Source organism: Vipera ursinii (assembly GCF_947247035.1).
Source record: "Vipera ursinii genome assembly, chromosome: 7".
NCBI classification, from domain to species: domain Eukaryota; kingdom Metazoa; phylum Chordata; class Lepidosauria; order Squamata; family Viperidae; genus Vipera; species Vipera ursinii.
In genome coordinates this window covers 39,161,791-39,180,255 of record NC_139521.1, presented here as the reverse complement: position 1 = coordinate 39,180,255, position 18,465 = coordinate 39,161,791, and the positions used below count along the sequence as shown (strand labels likewise).

Genomic DNA, 18,465 nt, shown 5'->3' with positions numbered 1-18,465 from the left:
TTCCAGATTTATTAGAACTACAATACCCAGATTATAGTAGTCACTGTATCTATGTATGCTGAATCTGCCAGTGATTCACCCTTTTCAGATATCTGGAGAGATTAAAAAATATAAAAATAAAAATTCATTGAAACTTTAAAATATCAATCTGAAGAAATACGAAATAACTATAACTATAAATAACTATAAATGCATATTAACCAAGGCAATCCAACATTTATTAATCAGATCAACACATTGGTAGCTAACAAGTTAAATTTAAGAAACAAATAATTATTTGATTTATGTCTGCTTATTTAAGTCAGTATCAGTGCTACATACAATTTAGTAGACTAACTTTTTGCTAATGTTTTGGTTTGGCAGAGTGGCACTTGCCTTGTAGAATAAAATAAAGTATCACATTTCTAATTCCTGACCTTTCAAAATAGATGTGACAATAGAACCTACCTAAAACTCTGGAGAGTCATTACCCTTATGAATGAAGGCATTTATTCAATCTGAGTGGAACAAATTTCCATTCTTCTTATGCCAAACTTTAGAAATGTCCACTAAAATGTCCACTAAAAACAAGTGAAGAGGAACTAAAGAGCCTTTTGTTGTGAGTGAAGAAGGAGAGTGCAAAAGTTGGGTTGAAATTTAAACATTAAGAAAACCAAGATCATGGTATCTGACCCTCTCAATTCCTGGCAAATAGATGGGGAAGAAATGGAGGTAGTGACAGATTTTATTTTCCTGGGCTCCAAGATCACCACAGATGGGGACTGCAGCCAAGAAATTAAAAGACGCTTGCTCCTGGGGAGAAAAGCCATGGCAAATCTAGATAGCACACTAAAAAGCAGAGACATCACCCTGCCAACAAAAGTACATAGTCAAGGCTATGGTCTTCCCAGTTGCAATGTATGGCTGTGAAAGTTGGACCATAAGAAAGGCTGAGCGCCAAAGAATTGAAGCCTTTGAACTATGGTGCTGGAGAAGACTCCTGCGAGTCCCTTGGACTGCAAGGCGATCAAACCAGTCAGTCCTAGAGATGATCAACCCTGACTGCTCTTTAGAAGGCCAGATCCTAAAGCTAAAACTCAACTTTGGCCACCTAATGAGAAGGAAGGACTCACTGGAGATGAGCCTAATGCTGGGAAAGATTGAGGTAAATAGAAGAAGGGGACGATAGAGAATGAGGTGGCTGGATGGAGTCACTGAAGCAGTAGGTGTGAGCCTATATATGGATCCCAGAAGATGGTAGAAGGACAGGAAGGCCTGGAGGAACGTTGTCCATTGGGTCGCGATGGGTCGGACACGACTTCGCAACTAACAACAACACTAAAAACAAATCCCTACCTTCATGATGAATAAGGATCCCAAATAAACTTAAATCAAGTTATTACAAAAGCAGCTTCTTAAAATTAAAGCAGAAAATTATGAAAATAAATAAGCACTTGAAGTGCTAACCACATTGAAAAGCAAACCTAACTTGTAAACATTACTTAAAATTATCAATTGGGGGACTTCTAGTAAGTCCCGTGATACATTCAATGATTAAACAAAAACACTGCAAAGAGGCAGGTCCTTTTCTCAATCTCTCAAATCACTAATTAACGAGAGAAAGTTAGCACCAGGCAAAACACAACACGAACAAACAGCCCCCCCCCACTCCCTCCCCAAACTAGCGAACATAGCTGAGCCCGATCCCTTCTGCGTGCCAAATTTTCACGCTTGCGCACTAATTCCTATAAAATAACCCAGGCGTGGAAATTCATTCCTTGCTTGATACGTCAAAAAGGAGCGCATACGCCCCTCCCCGGCTGCTCGGTCGCAGTAGCGCTTGTACTCCCGCGAGAAGTGAGGGAGGTGGAGCTACATTTCAAACAGGTGGCGGGACGTCTCCCGTTTCCTGCCTTGGGCCTGTAGCTTAAAGAAGGGCTTCTTCTTTGTCAGTTTCAGCCGAATTCGCTCTCACTCTTCCGGACGCCGATGGCGAAACAGCTAAGCCGGGAGCAGGGCATCACTTTGCGGGGCAGCGCCGAGACGGTGGCGGAATTTTTCTGTGAGTAACCGAGGCAAGCTGGTGTGAGAATGGGAGCCAGCTCGGTGAGAAGCCCGGAACCCGCATCGTTCCTGCTTCCTTTCTGCTCTGCGAGGCTTATTCCCAGGGATGGTGCTTGACCACCAGTCCTTTTGTGCCCGGTGGAATTTGCTCTCGAATAAATGGGCTCGGGGGCGCCGGATTCGTCCTTTCAGACTCGTGGGGGGAGGAATGACTCCCAGTTGCTGTGGGGGCTCATTGCGAGGGTGCTGCGCTCGGTCCGTTCTTTTTTTTTTTGACTATATTTTCCTCCTCCTTCAATCGCTGCGAGTTATCCTTTTTAGTAACTGCGTCCGACTTAGCTCTGCAGAATGAGCGCAAAATGCTAGGAACTTAAATTTGCAGTATAGGGCAAAAAAAAAAATGTGCCCCGAGAGGGCCTAAAGCAGTTTGAAAGAAGTTCACTACTTAATTGTGTAGAAGTTTATACTCAAACGTGAGAGACTATTGTAGGGACAATAACTTCGGCCTCACTAGGAAAGAAATAAGCTTAACAAAAATGAATGTGAAGAGCAGATCTAATGGAGATTTGGGACACTCAGTTGTGGGTCTGCATCTTGGCTGCATTTGAGTTCTAAGGCACAGATTTTATTTCCTCCAAATATAATAATTAGTTGTTAGACATGAGAAAGAATGCCCTAGGATTTGGTGCAATATACAGAATCTGAAATTTTGTGTAGTATGCCTTGATACAGGTAGTCCTCAACTTATGACAGTTGAGCCCAAAATTTGTTGCTAAGTGAGACAGTTAAATGAATTTTGCCTCATTTTGTGATCTTGCCATATTTGTTAAGTGAATCACAGCAGTTAAGTTAGTAACACAACTGTCAAGTGAATCTGGATTCCCCATTGACTGTTTGTCAGGTCATAAAAGGGGATCACATGTTCTCCAGGATGCTGCAAATATCAACCATTGCAGCATCCCCAGTCACATGATCCGATGCTTGACAACTGACTCATATTGTAGATCCCTGTATTTAAACAACACAATGGTTATAAGTAGTAGACCATCATAAGGTCTCAAATGCCAAAATAAATAACTTTTTCAGCCATGTATCATTTGTATTAAATGTTATACCTTTGAGCTTGCTAATATTAATTGACATAATTCTTTATTATAATACTTCTTTTTAGATAAGATACAGTACTGCCTGTATGTTTTGTTCTTTTAGCCTATGGTATCAACAGTATTTTATATCAACGTGGGATATATCCTGCTGAAACATTTACAAGAGTTCAAAAATATGGGCTTACCATGCTTGTTACTGCAGACACTGAACTTAAAAATTATCTGAACAATGTTGTAGAACAACTGAAAGGTATGATTTTTTTAATCAAGGGTCAACAATTTTCAGATGCTCTGCAATGTTTATATGAAGTTACAATATAATAGGAATAAGAAAGCACAAGTAATTAAGTACATTTAGATGCTGATTTTTAAAATATGGGTCATTTAACCCTATCTATTGCATTTTCCATATAATCCACATTGTCATTGTAAGGTTAAATGGTAGTGTATCTGTTCAATCCTAGGATCTGTTTTTGGAGCACTTTTGTATTTTCTCAAAGTTGGCTTATCAATTCATTTGTTCACATTTTACTCCACTAATTATGTGCCATCGAGCTACTGTCAATTCTTAGCATTGATATAATTTTTTCATAACAATCTACTTTAACCTGGTGTTTCAGCTGCTCCAACTGTGCTCTCATTGCTGTTGTAACTGCATCCATCCCCTTGCTGCTAATCCTTTTCTTTACTTCCACCCTCTTACCAGCTTTAGAATCTTCTTGCTAGGTCTTTGCATGTGTCTGAAGTAGAATAATGTCTATCTGTATGTATGTGTATGTGTGTACTCTATATTTCTCCTCATTTTATATATGATTTATCACTTTGGTGGTGGTTATGTACAGAGAGCTTATGCACTGGAGATAAATTCCACGTGTGTCCAGTCACAATTGATCCAATTTTCTATTTCTATTCTATTCATTGCTTTTTGTTTATATTACTTACTATTTTTCTGTTTTTGACTAAAAATATACAAACCAAAAAAGGGAAAGCTTCTTTGCCCACTTTGTCAACTACTCATAAACAAGGTTTCTTGATCCATAGGGCAGACATATCACTGAAGGATATACCTAAAGCATTTGCTTTTTGCTTTCCATCTGCATTGCTCTAGGCATCTTATCAGCCTTTTCATTTGCTAAAGCTCATTGAAAATCAAGCAGGCCCCCAAGGTCTAAGACTAAGAAGAGAGTGCTCAGGAAATCTCATCTATTGTAATCTAGTTGCCTCTGAATTCCAGTGTATGAACACACAAATAGCAGGCTTACCTGCCTTGTAGCTATGTTTTTCAGTTGTCCTCAGAAAATCTTCCAGCTCATCTCAGATATTTGGGATGGACCATTTTAGCCATTCCCTTCATCCCAGAGTCAAGCAATGCAATATTATGTATGTGTATAGGAGAATGGTCCAACTATACCAGGGGGTAGATAAGAATGTCTTGTGTTGTATTTTGAATTTTCTCTGCTACTTGGCACACTAAGCCCTGGTTTGTTAAATAAGCCCTGGTTTGTTGGTTGATACAAGACTGACAGATAAGGTGTCCATGTATTTGACACTTTCTGATATGTAGAATTCAGGCAACTAACTTCTTGCTTTTCTTAGAATGGCTCTTTGAATGCCTTGTTCAGAGGCTAGTGGTAGTGATCTCTAGTAAGGAAACCACTGAAGTTCTTGAAAGATGGCAATTTGATATTGAATGCGACAAAACTGCAAAAAATGAAAAGTAAGTATATTTGTTTCCAACAATGGTTGTTTTTAATAATAATAATAATAATAATAATCCTTTATTGTCAAAGTACAACATGTGTACATTGAGATTAGCTGAGCCTCCCCCCCCCTGTTCTCTCCCCCCAACACACAGTGACAACAAACCCTCCATCCCACCACACTATGTGAACCAACTACACCACACGCCGGCCTCCCAAGTCAATTCTGCATAAGATTATGTCCCATTTAAAAGCCTAACAGCCCCCCATTATTTCTTATTCTAAGTTTTTGCTGTCTCAAAAGTATATTTATTTATTTATTTAATTTGTATACCGCCCTTCTCCATGTTACAGGCTTTGCTTCACTGATGTTTCCAACATTATTTGGGTCTTACATAGATCCCCACTCAACAAAGCCTTCTTGTTCACTAATTGGTGTATATCTTGTCTTACTACCAGAGTAAGAATCTTAAAGCTATTTCACAAATATTGACACGTTATCAGTTGTACTACCTGGTTTTTGTCTCAATAATAGCACAGAAAGAGTGTTCAGAAGAGAAATAACACATTGAATTCATAATTAATACTGTAGCCAAAATGTGCAGTTATTAGATTTAATATTAAGTTATTAGATTTAGCTGTAAAGTTTATAATTGCTACAGATGGGTCAGATAATTTAGGAAAAGTACAGAAAGAACAGACTGTAATGCTTGTCTGAACTTCTTATATAGGATGTTAATCATTTATGAAGTTAGTTTATTGTGCCTGCAATCAATATTAGTAATAAATAATACTTCTGATTTATATTTGATATTCTTTTACATTGAGAACTTTTAATTCCTATTTTAGTGCACCAAGGCAGAAATCTCAGAAAGCTATACAGGATGAAATCAAATCCATTATCAGACAAATAACAGCTACAGTGACATTCCTTCCTTTGTTAGAAACTACCTGTAAGTAATATTGTAATATTCACACGCACTAATTGTAATTCTCATAAAAATTCCATAAAGGATGAGTCCTGTAACCAAGTGCCTGGAAACCAGCTGAGCTAATACGAAGCTGATTAAAGCTGCAATATTTGTCATATTTAACAAGTAACATCTGACAAGTAATTCTAGGTGGCATACATGGGCAAGGGACAATAGAAGAGTTCAGGAATTACAATTTGGTGGTTTCCCATGATTTATGTAACTGGGATCACATAAATCAGGATCATAACGAATCATAATTGGTTCTTTTGTTACTGTAAGCTATACATGTTTAAATGTTTATTCCAGATTTGTGCAAATGTAGCAAAATAATTATTCATCTGTGCTTCCAGGTGCATTTGACTTGCTCATATTCACAGACAAAGAACTGGATGTTCCAGAAAAGTGGGAGGAGTCAGGACCACAGTTCATTACTAATTCGGAAGAAGTTCGACTTCGTTCTTTTACAACTACAATACACAAAGTTAGCAGTATGGTGGCCTACAAAAAGGACACTTTGCTGTGATTTAGGAAAGAGCATTGTATATGTATACGTAGCCTTTTGTAAGATTCCTTATCCAATAGTGATTAAGGTTGTTTCAAAATACCAGCTTGGTTATCTGAGCTGCAGCATCATTTTGTAAATACACACTAAGATTAGAATCCTGTCCTTTCAATATTACAACTGAATTCTCTCAGTGGTTTCCATGTAATAAAATGTATGATGTCATTTTTATTTAAAAAAATAAATACATAATTTTTATTTGGTCTCGTCATCTTAATTAGTGAGGTAATTATTTGTTTGAAGTGAAAAAGCTGTATTACAGGTAATGGTCATGTGAAAAAGTACACTCTATGGTCCTTAGCAGTTCTTGAAGTAAATACAACCTCAGATGAACAACACATGACGCCGTATTTTATTTTACAAAAAGAAAGCAAAACTGGAGAAACCATCTGTGAAAAACTAATATACCCTTACTGTTTCCTTAGATATGAAGAGGCGAAGTAGTAAGGTGCTAATCAAGTGCCCTTGATCAATTGATCATCCTCAGCAAGTATAAAAGCTGAAGTTTTAGGAGTTTGCTGGTCTAAAAAGACATCAGCAATGATCTTAGAAAAGCACTTGTCACCACCTATCAATCTGGGAAGGGTTGTAAGGCCACTTCCAAACAATTCAAAGTCCATCGTTCTATAGTGAGGAAGATTATTCACAAGTGGAAACAATTCAAGACAGTTGCCAATCTTCCCAGGAGTGGACAATTTGGCAAATTCACCCTAATGTCAGACCATGCAATACTCAGAGAAATTGCAAAAAATCTGAACATTTCATCTCGGACTCTACAGGCCTTAGTATGTTAAATTTTAAAGTTCACGACAGCACAATTAGAAAAAGGCTGAAAAAGTATGATTTATTTGGAAGTGTTGCCAGGAGAGAGCCTTTTCTCTCCAAAAAGAGCTTGGCACATCTTAAGAGGTTTGCAAATCATAAGACTTTTGGAGCACTATCCTTTGGACAGATGAAACCAGATGTTTGGCAAAAACCAAACAGCATATCAACAAAATACAACACATCTCATACCATCAAGCGTGGTGGAGGGGTGATGATTTGGGCTTGTTTTACAGCCACAGAACCTGGGCACGATACAGTCATTGAGTCAACTATGAATTCCTCTGAATACCAAAGTATCCTTGGATCAAATGTGAGGCCATCTGTCCGACAGCTAAAGCTAATTCGACATTGGGTCATACAACAGCATAATGATCCCAAGCACACCGCAAATCTCCAATAGAATGGCTAAAAGATGTTTCAAGGGTCCAGTCAAAGTCCAGACCTCAATCCAACTGAAATGCTGTGGCAGGACCTCAGAGCTGGGCATAAACAAATGCCCACAAACCTCAATGAATTGAGGCAGTTTTAAAGGAGAGTGGGCCAAAATTCATCCACAACAATGTGAGAGACTGATAAAAGTCGTATAAAAAACGGTCGCTTCAGATTATTACTGCTAAAGATTGTTCTACAAGTTACTGAACGTACTAAGGCAGAGGTCCCCACCGATTTGGGCACCAGGGGGCGGTTCCATGGAGAGAGGTTTTTCCACGGACCTGAGAGTGCATGGTTTTGTGTACTGCCTGCATCCTACGGATGGGGCTTTGCTTGTTTGTGCAAACCAGTTGCTTAAGTTTTTTGACACATGGCTTCTCCATTTTGGCTTTCTTTTTGTAAAATAAATGATGACCTGGTATGTCATGTGTTGTTTTTCATCTAAGGTTGTATTTACCTTCTTTTAAAAACTGCTAAGGACCAGATGATTTTTATATGTCCTAAAACCACAGAACTCAAGAGGGTGTACTTTCTTTTTCAAATGACTATATTTGATTTTGCATATTGGATACAAACACATCCTGCAAGTTAAAAATGTTATAAATATTCCAGTGTTGACTACTGCAATAGAGCAAATAAGTTTTAGCATATGTAAACAACTATACAAAAGGTGGTAGTCATTTGTTTCAACTGGAATGGTATAAATCTACCTTATAAATAGATCATGTATGAAAACTGAATCCTGGACTTAAGGGAAGAATTGGCAATTTGAATATGGCTATGCAGAAAGCAGTTCATTATTGAGAAATAAACAATAGACAAAGAGAGAACTTGAGATCACCCACAAATATTCCACATAGTTTCTCCTTGTGAGTAGACAGCAATCTTCTACAAATTTTAGAGCTCTGGGTGCTTAGGGAAAGCCATCTTTTACTTAAACCAAGACTGATACCTTTCAAAAGGACATATTTCCTTTTCTAATCACTTAGAAATTGCTTAACGGCTTTTCAATTAGTCCAAACTTTTGAATCAACAGGTTTTACTGCAGCAGGTGACTCTCCTTCAATCCTTAGCAAACAGTTTTAAACTGTTCTACTTCATCTCTTGTCAAGCAATAACGTTCGATGTTAGCAGCGTTGACAAGAAGCTTAAAAACATTTTTAAAAATCTTTGGGAATAAACAGCAAAAGGGTGATTAGAATTTTGATTCTAGAAAGTTACAAATGATCTAAGATCCAGATTAACTTGAAATAAGGTTTTGGAACAAATTATAAGAATCCTTTCTATGGGAAAATACTTTTGTTTTGAATTCTGAAAAACCCAGGATGATTTAAATGAAGCCGCATAGAAAACTTTTTAAGCATTAAACAAAAACACTCTAGGCCAGGAGTGTCAAACTGGCAGCCCATGGGCCAGATGCATGACGCCCACCCGTTCCACAAAGGCAAAAAAGTCACAATATGTCGACGTGATCGAGTTTGGCACCCATGCTCTAGGCCAGGGGTGTCAAACTCAATTTAATTGAGGGCCACATCAGCATTGCGGTTGCCGTTAGAGGGCCGGGTGGGCGTGGCCAGGGTGGGCGTGGCTGGAGTGTGTGGCCTACTGGGTGGGCATGACCAGCTATACATCATTCATGTCAAGGGTGCCTTTGGGGGCTTGGGCAGAAGTGGGGCAGATCTGAGGGTCTCTGGCAGGAGATGGGACCAGGGCAAGTGTCAAGGCATGGTCCACTGGAGGAGCCTCACTGTTCCTCTCAGGCTATGCGGTAGGGGGGGGGGGACCTGGACGGTGGCACGGAGGTCAAATGCCCAGCCCTCAAACACCCATGGCACTAAGCCCAGCCCCACTTCCCCAAGGGGGTGTCCAGCTGCACTTATTCCTCAAGGTTGCTGCTGCTGTGCTTGCTCTCCTTAGCCAGGTTGCTCACGATGGGTACGAGGGCAAAATCAAGAGGGAGTCCCACTCCCTCTCCATGTGAGGAGACCTGGCTCTGTATCCAAAGGTTCCTTAGCAATAGGATGGGAGACACCCCAGGATAGGCTAGGACAGGGGTGTCAAACTCAATTTCATTGAGGGCCACATCAGCATTGCGGTTGCCCTCAAGGGGCTGGGTGGGTGTGGCCTGGGTGGGCGTGGCCTACTGGGTGGGCGTGGCTAGAGTGCATATGGCCTACTGAGTGGGCGTGGCCAGCTCTACATCGTTCGCATCAAGGGTGCCTATGGGGTCCTGGGCAGGAGTGGGACAGATCTGAGGGTCTCTGGCAGAAGGAGGGTCTCTGGGCCAGGGCCAAGGCAGCGGGGGCCGTTCCCTCACTGTTTCCAGGATGGCTTCGCGGGCCACGTGAAACCACTTTGCGGGCCGGATCTGGCCCCCGGGCCTTGTGTTTGACATGTCTGGGCTAGGAGGAGGGGGCAAGGGGATGGTGAAAGGGCAGCAGGGAAGGACTAAGGCAGGACTTAACTCAGACCCTCCCCTCCCTCCCTCCCTAAGAGTGGTGGGAAAATATTTGAGATGAGGGAGGGAGAAAAACAGGCAAGCAACACAGCTGGTGAAGTGTCATCCTTCGTGAGAAATGAAGAAATGCACCATTGCCTGGAAGTGACCAGCACATGGCCCTCGCCTACTTCACATATCTGGCTTGGTGGGCTCTGTGGGAGGGGATGCGATGAGCAGCATGAGAGTCAATGTTACCTGCGCAATGCTGCCAAGCCCCCAGCCTCCCGTTTTGGCAGGCAGCGGGGTGCTCTCCTCAGTGCTGAGAGGCTGAGCCAGGTGACATGAATCTGAAGAGAAACGCAATGCAGCCCAGCCCCTAGCCTGCCCGAAGTAGGCAGGGTCATATGCTGGCCACTTCCAGGCAATGGTGCATTTCTTCATTCCTCACAAAGGGTGATACCTCCTCACCAAAGGGTGATACGTGCCCAGTGGGCAGGGCCGACACGGCAGGGGCTGGTTCCTCGCTGTTTCCAGATGGCCTTGTGGAGCTAAGACTGAATGCGTTTCAGCATAGATGGCCACCACGAAATTGTACATTGGCTCCCAGCCGACCTGGGCCGGGGCCAAGGCAGCGGGGGCCGTTCCCTCACTTTCCAGGATGGGTTCGCGGGCCACATGAAACCACTTCATGGGCCGGATCTGGCCCCCGGGCCTTGTGTTTGACATGTAGAAGTGAGTTGTAGATAAAATGCAAGGGAGGAAAAACCAAAAATATAAGCTGAAAGAAGCTGCTAAAAAGAAAATGAATAGCTGTATTTTATTATCTTTTATTTATTGAATTTGTTTGCTGCCCACCTTGCTGTAAGCATAAAAGCTTTAACTCTCAAAAGGATATTTTATAATTGCTTTTATAAAATAATATTATATAAATTGTATTTACACACATGTAGGGAAATCTGTATACACCAGGTTGTACTCTTTGTCCCTCAGTTTATATATTTTAAGTTTTCTCCATTGTCCTTTACATATTTGTAAATCAAAAATTTGTTGACGTCTTGAGATTTTATAAATTCTTTTTCCATGTTCAGTACACATAAGCACACTTTGCTGTTGTTGATCACATCTATTCACTTGAAGCCTAGTTGCTCCATTACCTTTGTTTTCTTCCTCCAATTATGAAAGAACTATGACATATTATCTGAGAAGCTTCTGGAAAATGAATGTACATCATGGAGTACAAATAGATGCCTTCCAGAATTTCCTCTGTAAACACTTATCTGAAAAACAGTACAGGTCATTTTTAAAAGCATCTGAATGACATTTACTTCTTGACAAGAAATGCTAAGAAAATATCTTAAAACTGAACTGAAAGCAAGTTTAAAGGAGGTTACAAGTGAGATGTGATTTTAGCTCAATACCGCAAACTTTAAAGAACGAACAGTAGTTGTTAAAACTGGATACATTTCATTTGAATGGAACTTACATAATTTTATAGTTTATTAAATTTATATGCTGTCCATATCACTATCACATGCCTGATGCTTACAACAGAAAAAAAGCAATATTATAAAACATTACAACAGTAAATATAGCATTACAATTAACAGAATTAGTTAAGATGGGGAGTATACAGTGGGGTGGAGGTGGGATCTTCTCTTTAATCCATTAAACACCTCCAGAGTGGCATACTCCCATCTGGCCCCAGGTCAATCAACAGAGCCAAGTTTTAAGGCTCTTTCAAAAGGCTAACAGGGTGGAAGCAGTTTTTGCCTCAAGAGGTATAATGTCCAGAGAGCGGGAGCCAAGACATAAAGGCACTTCTGGACCCTGTCAGCCAGAATTTCTTGGCCAAAAGGGTCCACAGCAAGCCCCTTCTGCTGGCACAAGTGGGTTGAGACAGCTCCTTAGGTATGGGGATTTATACCACTGGAATTATACACAATAGAACACAATAGAATAGCCCTGACTTGAATCTTATGATATTCTTGCTTTTGGCTTATTCGGATCTTCATGACATGTGAGGATAACAGAATAAAGACAGTCCTCATTTAATGATCACTTGTTCAATGAATTGACATATATAATGGTGTTGAACCAAGTGATTAGAGTCAATCCTTGTATTTATTTCAGTTGCAGTGTCCCCACAGTCACATGATTACAATCTGGAAGTTTGGTGCCCAGCTCGCAACTAATATGTTGCCATGTCTCAGTCATGTGACTGCCATTTGCAACCTTTGCTGCCTTCCTAAAAGCAAAGTCAATGTGAAAGCTGGCAGTAGGTTAGAATGGCAACTAAATGATGTCCTTGCTTAAATGACCCATAGTGATTTGCTTAACAAAGGCAACCAGGAATGCTGGAATTTCCTTCACTAAGCAGCATGGTCATGAGATGTTGCACTTTTACGACGACGCTGAGCAATGGAAATTCCAGTCCCAACTGCCATCATTAACCAGGGACTTGCATGGACAATTCTAGAGTTCTGCTTCATAACCGACCACCCTACTGAGTCATTTGGCTATTTATTATCTAATCTGCCTGGACTCAGCAAACAAAACCAATAATCAGTATTATTAAAACTATAATTCAAAATACAGAAGAAGCAAGGATGGGGAAGGCTAATGGAACATACCAAAGAAAGAGATTTAGCTAATCTATCTTTCTGAACAAGTGTACTTTTAGGAAGAATCCATTGCCACGAGTAAAAAAAAACAAACTGTTTTCACTCCACAAACACATTTGTATTTTCTTGGCAGAAATGGTTAACCAGTGCCGTTTTAAGGTTATTTCTGACATATCAATCTAGTGTTGCTGTAACTTGCCGAGTTCAGAACCCAAAATTGGCAAGACATTGCAGTACCTACCTGGATCTAGTTCAAAAGACGTATGAGCTGATTAATATCATTGCCTCGATATCCAGGATTACCAATCTCTTTCTGGAATCCCATTTTGTTACGGGCTGCATGACGAGCGACAGACAGATGGAATGGCCACAAAAATCTATTGACTTCATTAAAGTACTTTCCAGCTGAGTAAATTTCATGAATAACATCTTCCAGACAAATAATACCATGGTTTCCTACGGAGAGGGGAAAAAAGCATTTTAGAAATGAAATACCGTTCAATCCTCACCAGATTGCAAATAAACAGTCCCAATATCCCATGCCATTTGTTATCTTACCCAGATGTTCCTCTATCAGAACATTATCTGTCAAAGCAACCTTTTTATTTTGGATCTTTGCATGGCCTCGTTTCAGTATCAACTCTCGAACAGATTTGAGGTTGGGATACCTGTGTAAATATAATAATAATAATTTTGAAAATAACAAAATGGGGCTATAGATATAGTTTAATTTTTAATATTTGTATTTTTACTTGTATTTTACTGTTGTTAGCCGCCCTGAGTCCTTCGGGAGATAGGGCGGCATATAAGTCCCAATCAATCAATCAATCAATCAATCAATCAATCAATCAATCAATCAATCAATCAATCAATCATGACATCCTTAATGGAATTATTTGTCCAAACTGATCCAAAAGAGAAAGTACTATACTATATATTCTTCCTACCTAGCTTTTGTTTTTAAGACATTACATTTTTATATCTTATAAACAACCTAAACAATTGTGAGAATTTCTTCTTAAATTGTCCTTTTCAAAAACATGCACATCATCATCTCCATTCTTATTTTCTTTCTGCCAGCTTAATATGTCAACCTTCTGATGCCATAGCACTTGCAGTCTAAAATTTGGACTGTTCCATCAATTTATTACCATGATTCAAATTTGAAGATGTGCGATATCCCAAATAATTCATATATAATAAAAATAATAAATATAGCCTATTAGTAGCATTTGAATACCAAGATGAACACTATACTATTAAAACATTAATAAAAACAACTGTATTCAAATTTTGCACAACATATTCCAGTTTATTGCTTGGCAATAATCACTAAACATTCATATCTTTGTATAATTATACTTCATTCATTATTTTGGCTAACTTAAATCAAAGTGTTTAGCCTTCAGATGATCATATTTTTCCAAAGGCAACAGAGGTACAGCATGATTCAAAAACTTAATTTTAGAAAAACAAATATATAGTGAGGAAAAATGTGACCTATGTTATGATCCATTTTAGGCATCACTACTAATCATACTTCTATGTAATAAAAATGTTACATACTAACCCCCATGCCACATAAGGCTCCACCGTTTGCAGCATTTTTAATGAAGCTGGTGTCAATTTAACAAATGTGCCACTGTAAATCTTTCTTACTCTCAGCCTCTGTATCACATGTCGCACTCGAGGACTGACTCCCTTAATTCTAAATCAACAGAAGTAAATGTTGTCATTAGGCAAATCTGCATCTTGGAGTGAATTTTCCAACAACAACAACAACAAAATAACACAGATATCTGTCAATGGTGCACAATACTAATTCCTTTTAATTCAATAGCTAATTCTCAGACATAGATGTCTTGATACAACTTATGCAGTGATTGTTTTCAGGTTTCAAGCCTTTCCTTAACTTCTGGATGGGGAGAAACAGGCTTAGTCTCAATCCTGCCAAGATTGAGTGGCTGTGCTTACCGGCATCTCGGGTTAACCAGACTATTCCATCTTTAACGATGGGGGGTGAGGTGTTACCCCCCCCCCCGTTGATAGGGCTTGCAACTTGGGTGTCCTCCTGGATTCACGGCTGTTTTGAAGATCACATAGGAGCCGTGACCAGGGGGGCTTTTGCCCAGGTTCGCCTGGTGCGCCAGTTGCGACCCTATCTGGACTGAGATGCCCTATGCACAGTCACTCATGCGCTCGTGACCTCCCGTTTAGACTACTGCAACGCTCTCTACATGGGGCTGCCCTTGAGGACCACTCGGGAAGCTTCAGCTGGTGCAAGTTCCCTTCGTCCTGTGCGCTCCCACAGGGAGGGCCTTCTCAGGGTGCTGCCGGTAAAAGAATGCTGCCGGATAACACCCAGGGGGAGGGCCTTTTCTGTGGGGGCGCCTGTCCTTTGGAACCAGCTGCCCGTGGAGCTTAGGACTGCCCCCGACCTTCGATCATTTCGCCAAGACCTGAAGACCTGGCTCGTCGAGCTTTTCGGCCCAGGCTGAGTTTTAATTGGGGTTTTATATTTTTTTCAGGGATTTAATTTAATTTTTTTAATTGTTCTTAATTTTTGTATTGATGTTTTATATACCCTGTAAACCGCCCTGAGTCCTACGGGAAAGGGCAGTATATAAATTCAATAAAATTCAAATTCAAATTCATACTGTACAATGATCTGAGACTCCAGCTCAAAGAATTTCCCCATGTCATCTGGCATTTTAGAAATTGTAGTTAAAAGACACACAGAAAGCATCAACTTAGATATAAAATGGCCCAACTTGAAGGTCTGATATCGTAAAAGCCAAAAAGCAGAAAGTTATATTTAAATAATGTGTATAAATCTTAGAACTGAGGACTCAATATCAAGTACCCAGTTAATAATCTTTAGTGCTATCACTAGATAATACTGCTGCACTAGGAATTAGATGCTCAGTCTGGAGCTAGGTAGGTGAGATGCTTGTCTCTGTATTACTCATTCGTCACCTTTTCTACTATTCAGAATGCTCTCCAATATTCTAAACTCAGTACTCCTATAAAAAGTAGCCGTTTATGCGAGCAAGTGGGTCTGCACTCTACAAGTTCAAATGAAATCATTTCTTATAGCAATGAAGCCAGATATAATAAAATATATAATAGAACTGTTACATACGGAACAATGGATTGTAGCCATCTGTAATTTTAATACTGTAAATAAATTCCTTGCCAGTTCTTAACAACTCCAACTATCAAGAGAGGGCTTTCTTCCCCAAAGTATGTAAATTCATCAGGAAGGAGCCACCCTATAATTAATTTACAATCCCTGATTGGTGAGAACATACTATCCTTACTTCACAATGTTATTTTTATTCATTTAGAAGCAGTAGCAGCAAACTGCTGTTAAAATAATTCTACAGAGAACGAAGTGTTCCTTACATTGCAATTCGTACAACAAATGCCAGTTTGTGTCCATCAGGTATTATCATCTGCCCAGGCTTATGTTCCATGCGCCGCAGACGGACATCATCTCTGTGTTTCCTCTGAGAGTCTCTCAAAAAAACTTCAAGGCGCTTGAATCTGATCTGTTTTCCACTCTGGTGCTAAAGAACAAAAATAAGTTTTTTTAAAAGCATATATTTAAATCACTGCATTGCTATTTATATGCTGCAGTTTTAAAGAGAACCAAGTGTTTCAAAAAGCTTCCAATGATAGTGATCTAAGGCAGGGGTTCCCAACTCCTGGTCCGTGGACCGGTACCAGTCCGCGGCATGCCAGCAAAACGTCCACACAAACAAGCAAAGCCCCATCCGTGGGATGCAGGCAGCACACAAACCCACAGACTCTCTGGTCCACAGAAAAACTTTTCTCCACAGAACCAGTCCCTGGTGCCCAAAAGATTGGGGACCTCTGATCTAAGAGTTAACAGTTACAGTCAATTAGATAAGGGATAAATGAGTAAGTACAATGGGGCCAGTGAAAAATAAAATATGCCTGGATTTTGATGAAACAAAACAGTTTTATTATAGCAAAAATTACATGGTTAAAAAGCATTCTGTATGTTTATGAAAATACACCACTTAGGCATAACACTCAACCACATTATTTATGCAGTGACTTTTATTGACCTGCCTTTTATTTTGATTAATGCAAGGTGGTATACATACCTAATACTCCTTTCTCCACCATCATTACTACCACAACACTGGGAAGTGAATTGGGCTGAAAGAAGAGTGACTGGCAAGCTTTCATTTTTAAGTGAGAACTAGAGTCTTCCAGTTCTAGTCTATGATCCTAATTATAACAAATTGGATCTCAGTAAACCACCATGATTCATGAAAAATATTATAGCGAGGTTTTTATAAATAAGGAACATAAAAAGAGGAAGTGTTTATTTAAGCTTTGTGAAATGCAAGCAACAATCTGCAAGAGACAACAATGACAAGAGACACCATCTATTCTTGGAGAGGGAGCCATAAAAGGTGAAGAGAAACTACACAACCTATCAGATATGGCATCAATTCCTGTAAACCGACTGAGAAAAAGAGCATGATACAATTTAGATCTTGATTCATATTACATCTCTTTTGAATTTGATTTTTTTTTTAAAAAATCCTCTGGCGTTTCCTTCTCCTGAATCTCACAGTCCCAAACAATCCTGCTATTTGAGAATATTTCTGCCAAAAGCAATCCAGACTCTTCCAACAACTACAACTACTACTACTTCTTCTTCTTCCTTCTTCTTCTTCTTCCTTCTTCTTCTTCTTCATCATCATCATTATTATTATTATTATTAATCTTACCAGTCTTATTAACGTGGCTTGGCCTACATTAGGTGACCCTTACCTTTCTCTTGTCAAGTAGAGCTTGCTTTGCCTGGTTGGCCTTGATTGCCTGATAGACCTTTCTTTTCTTTAGGATGTTTTCTGGTACCAAAGGAATCTTCTTTGGAGGCCTAAAGAAACAGCAATTATTACTTGGTGCAATTCAGTGCATTTGTATTTAAAGCAACTATTTTACACCCACCGACAATTATTAACAGACCTTCATACCTAGCAAGAACCCCTGAAGTCCCACTAATGCCCATTGGGTGCATACTTGAATTGTAAGCTGACTTTGTAATAATGCCGCTTGGGGTGTGTGTGTGAAAGCCCTAATAAGCAGGCATATACATAGAATGAAGGCTACTGCTAAGCTTGTAAGCATCCCTGAGTCTTCGGAGAAGGACGGGATATAAAATGGAATTAAAATAAAATAAATATATAAATAAAATACATAGTATGATAGGCTCTATATTTAAACTCTCCTTTCGGAAGGAAGGTACATCGAAATCATAGTTAAATGCACTAGGATCCGCATACTTCTTTGATCCAGTTTGCCACAGGGATTTATCTACTGCTTTTCTCTCCGAAGAAACCAGCATTTAAAGTCAAACAACTTTACTCTGTTTCTCCTTCCTGCCCGACCCGTTCAAAATCTTGGTCCATTAAAGGTTCCCATCCCAATCCAGGCACAGCTTCTAAGAAATCAAGACTTTCCCGCAACGGTCTTTCTCTATCGATTCAGCGAAAACTCACCCACCGTTCTCATTAGTCTCTACTTACGAATATACAGTCCCGCAAACTTTCTAAAACTGCGCCCTCCCGGCAGATGGAAACAGATTTCCCTACGTATGAAAACTCACTCAAGCTCCGCCATGGCTCCTTCCCGGATATTCGCTCCGACGGTACCGCGCATGCGCAAACTGACAGCCGCAAAGGTGAAGGAAACGCTTCGTATTCGAGTCGTAAAATGTC

At 39.9% G+C, this 18,465-nt stretch overlaps 2 protein-coding genes across 2 annotated transcripts; one reads left to right on the top strand and one right to left on the bottom strand.

Moving 5' to 3' along the window:
* Positions 1–1,902: 1,902 nt before the first annotated feature.
* Positions 1,903–6,601, top strand: MAD2L1 (mitotic arrest deficient 2 like 1). Its single transcript, XM_083366890.1, has 5 exons — positions 1,903–2,041; positions 3,253–3,399; positions 4,746–4,866; positions 5,699–5,802; positions 6,174–6,601. The coding sequence occupies exons 1-5, from the start codon at positions 1,969–1,971 to the stop codon at positions 6,344–6,346; spliced, it is 618 nt and encodes a 205-aa protein (XP_083223016.1). The 5' UTR covers positions 1,903–1,968; the 3' UTR covers positions 6,347–6,601.
* Positions 6,602–10,885: 4,284 nt separating this feature from the next.
* Positions 10,886–18,408, bottom strand: RPL7L1 (ribosomal protein L7 like 1). Its single transcript, XM_083367366.1, has 7 exons — positions 18,354–18,408; positions 17,516–17,624; positions 16,109–16,272; positions 14,274–14,411; positions 13,262–13,371; positions 12,945–13,159; positions 10,886–11,359 (listed from the first exon to the last, which is right to left on the bottom strand). The coding sequence occupies exons 1-6, from the start codon at positions 18,404–18,406 to the stop codon at positions 12,951–12,953; spliced, it is 783 nt and encodes a 260-aa protein (XP_083223492.1). The 5' UTR covers positions 18,407–18,408; the 3' UTR covers positions 10,886–11,359; positions 12,945–12,950.
* Positions 18,409–18,465: the final 57 nt, after the last annotated feature.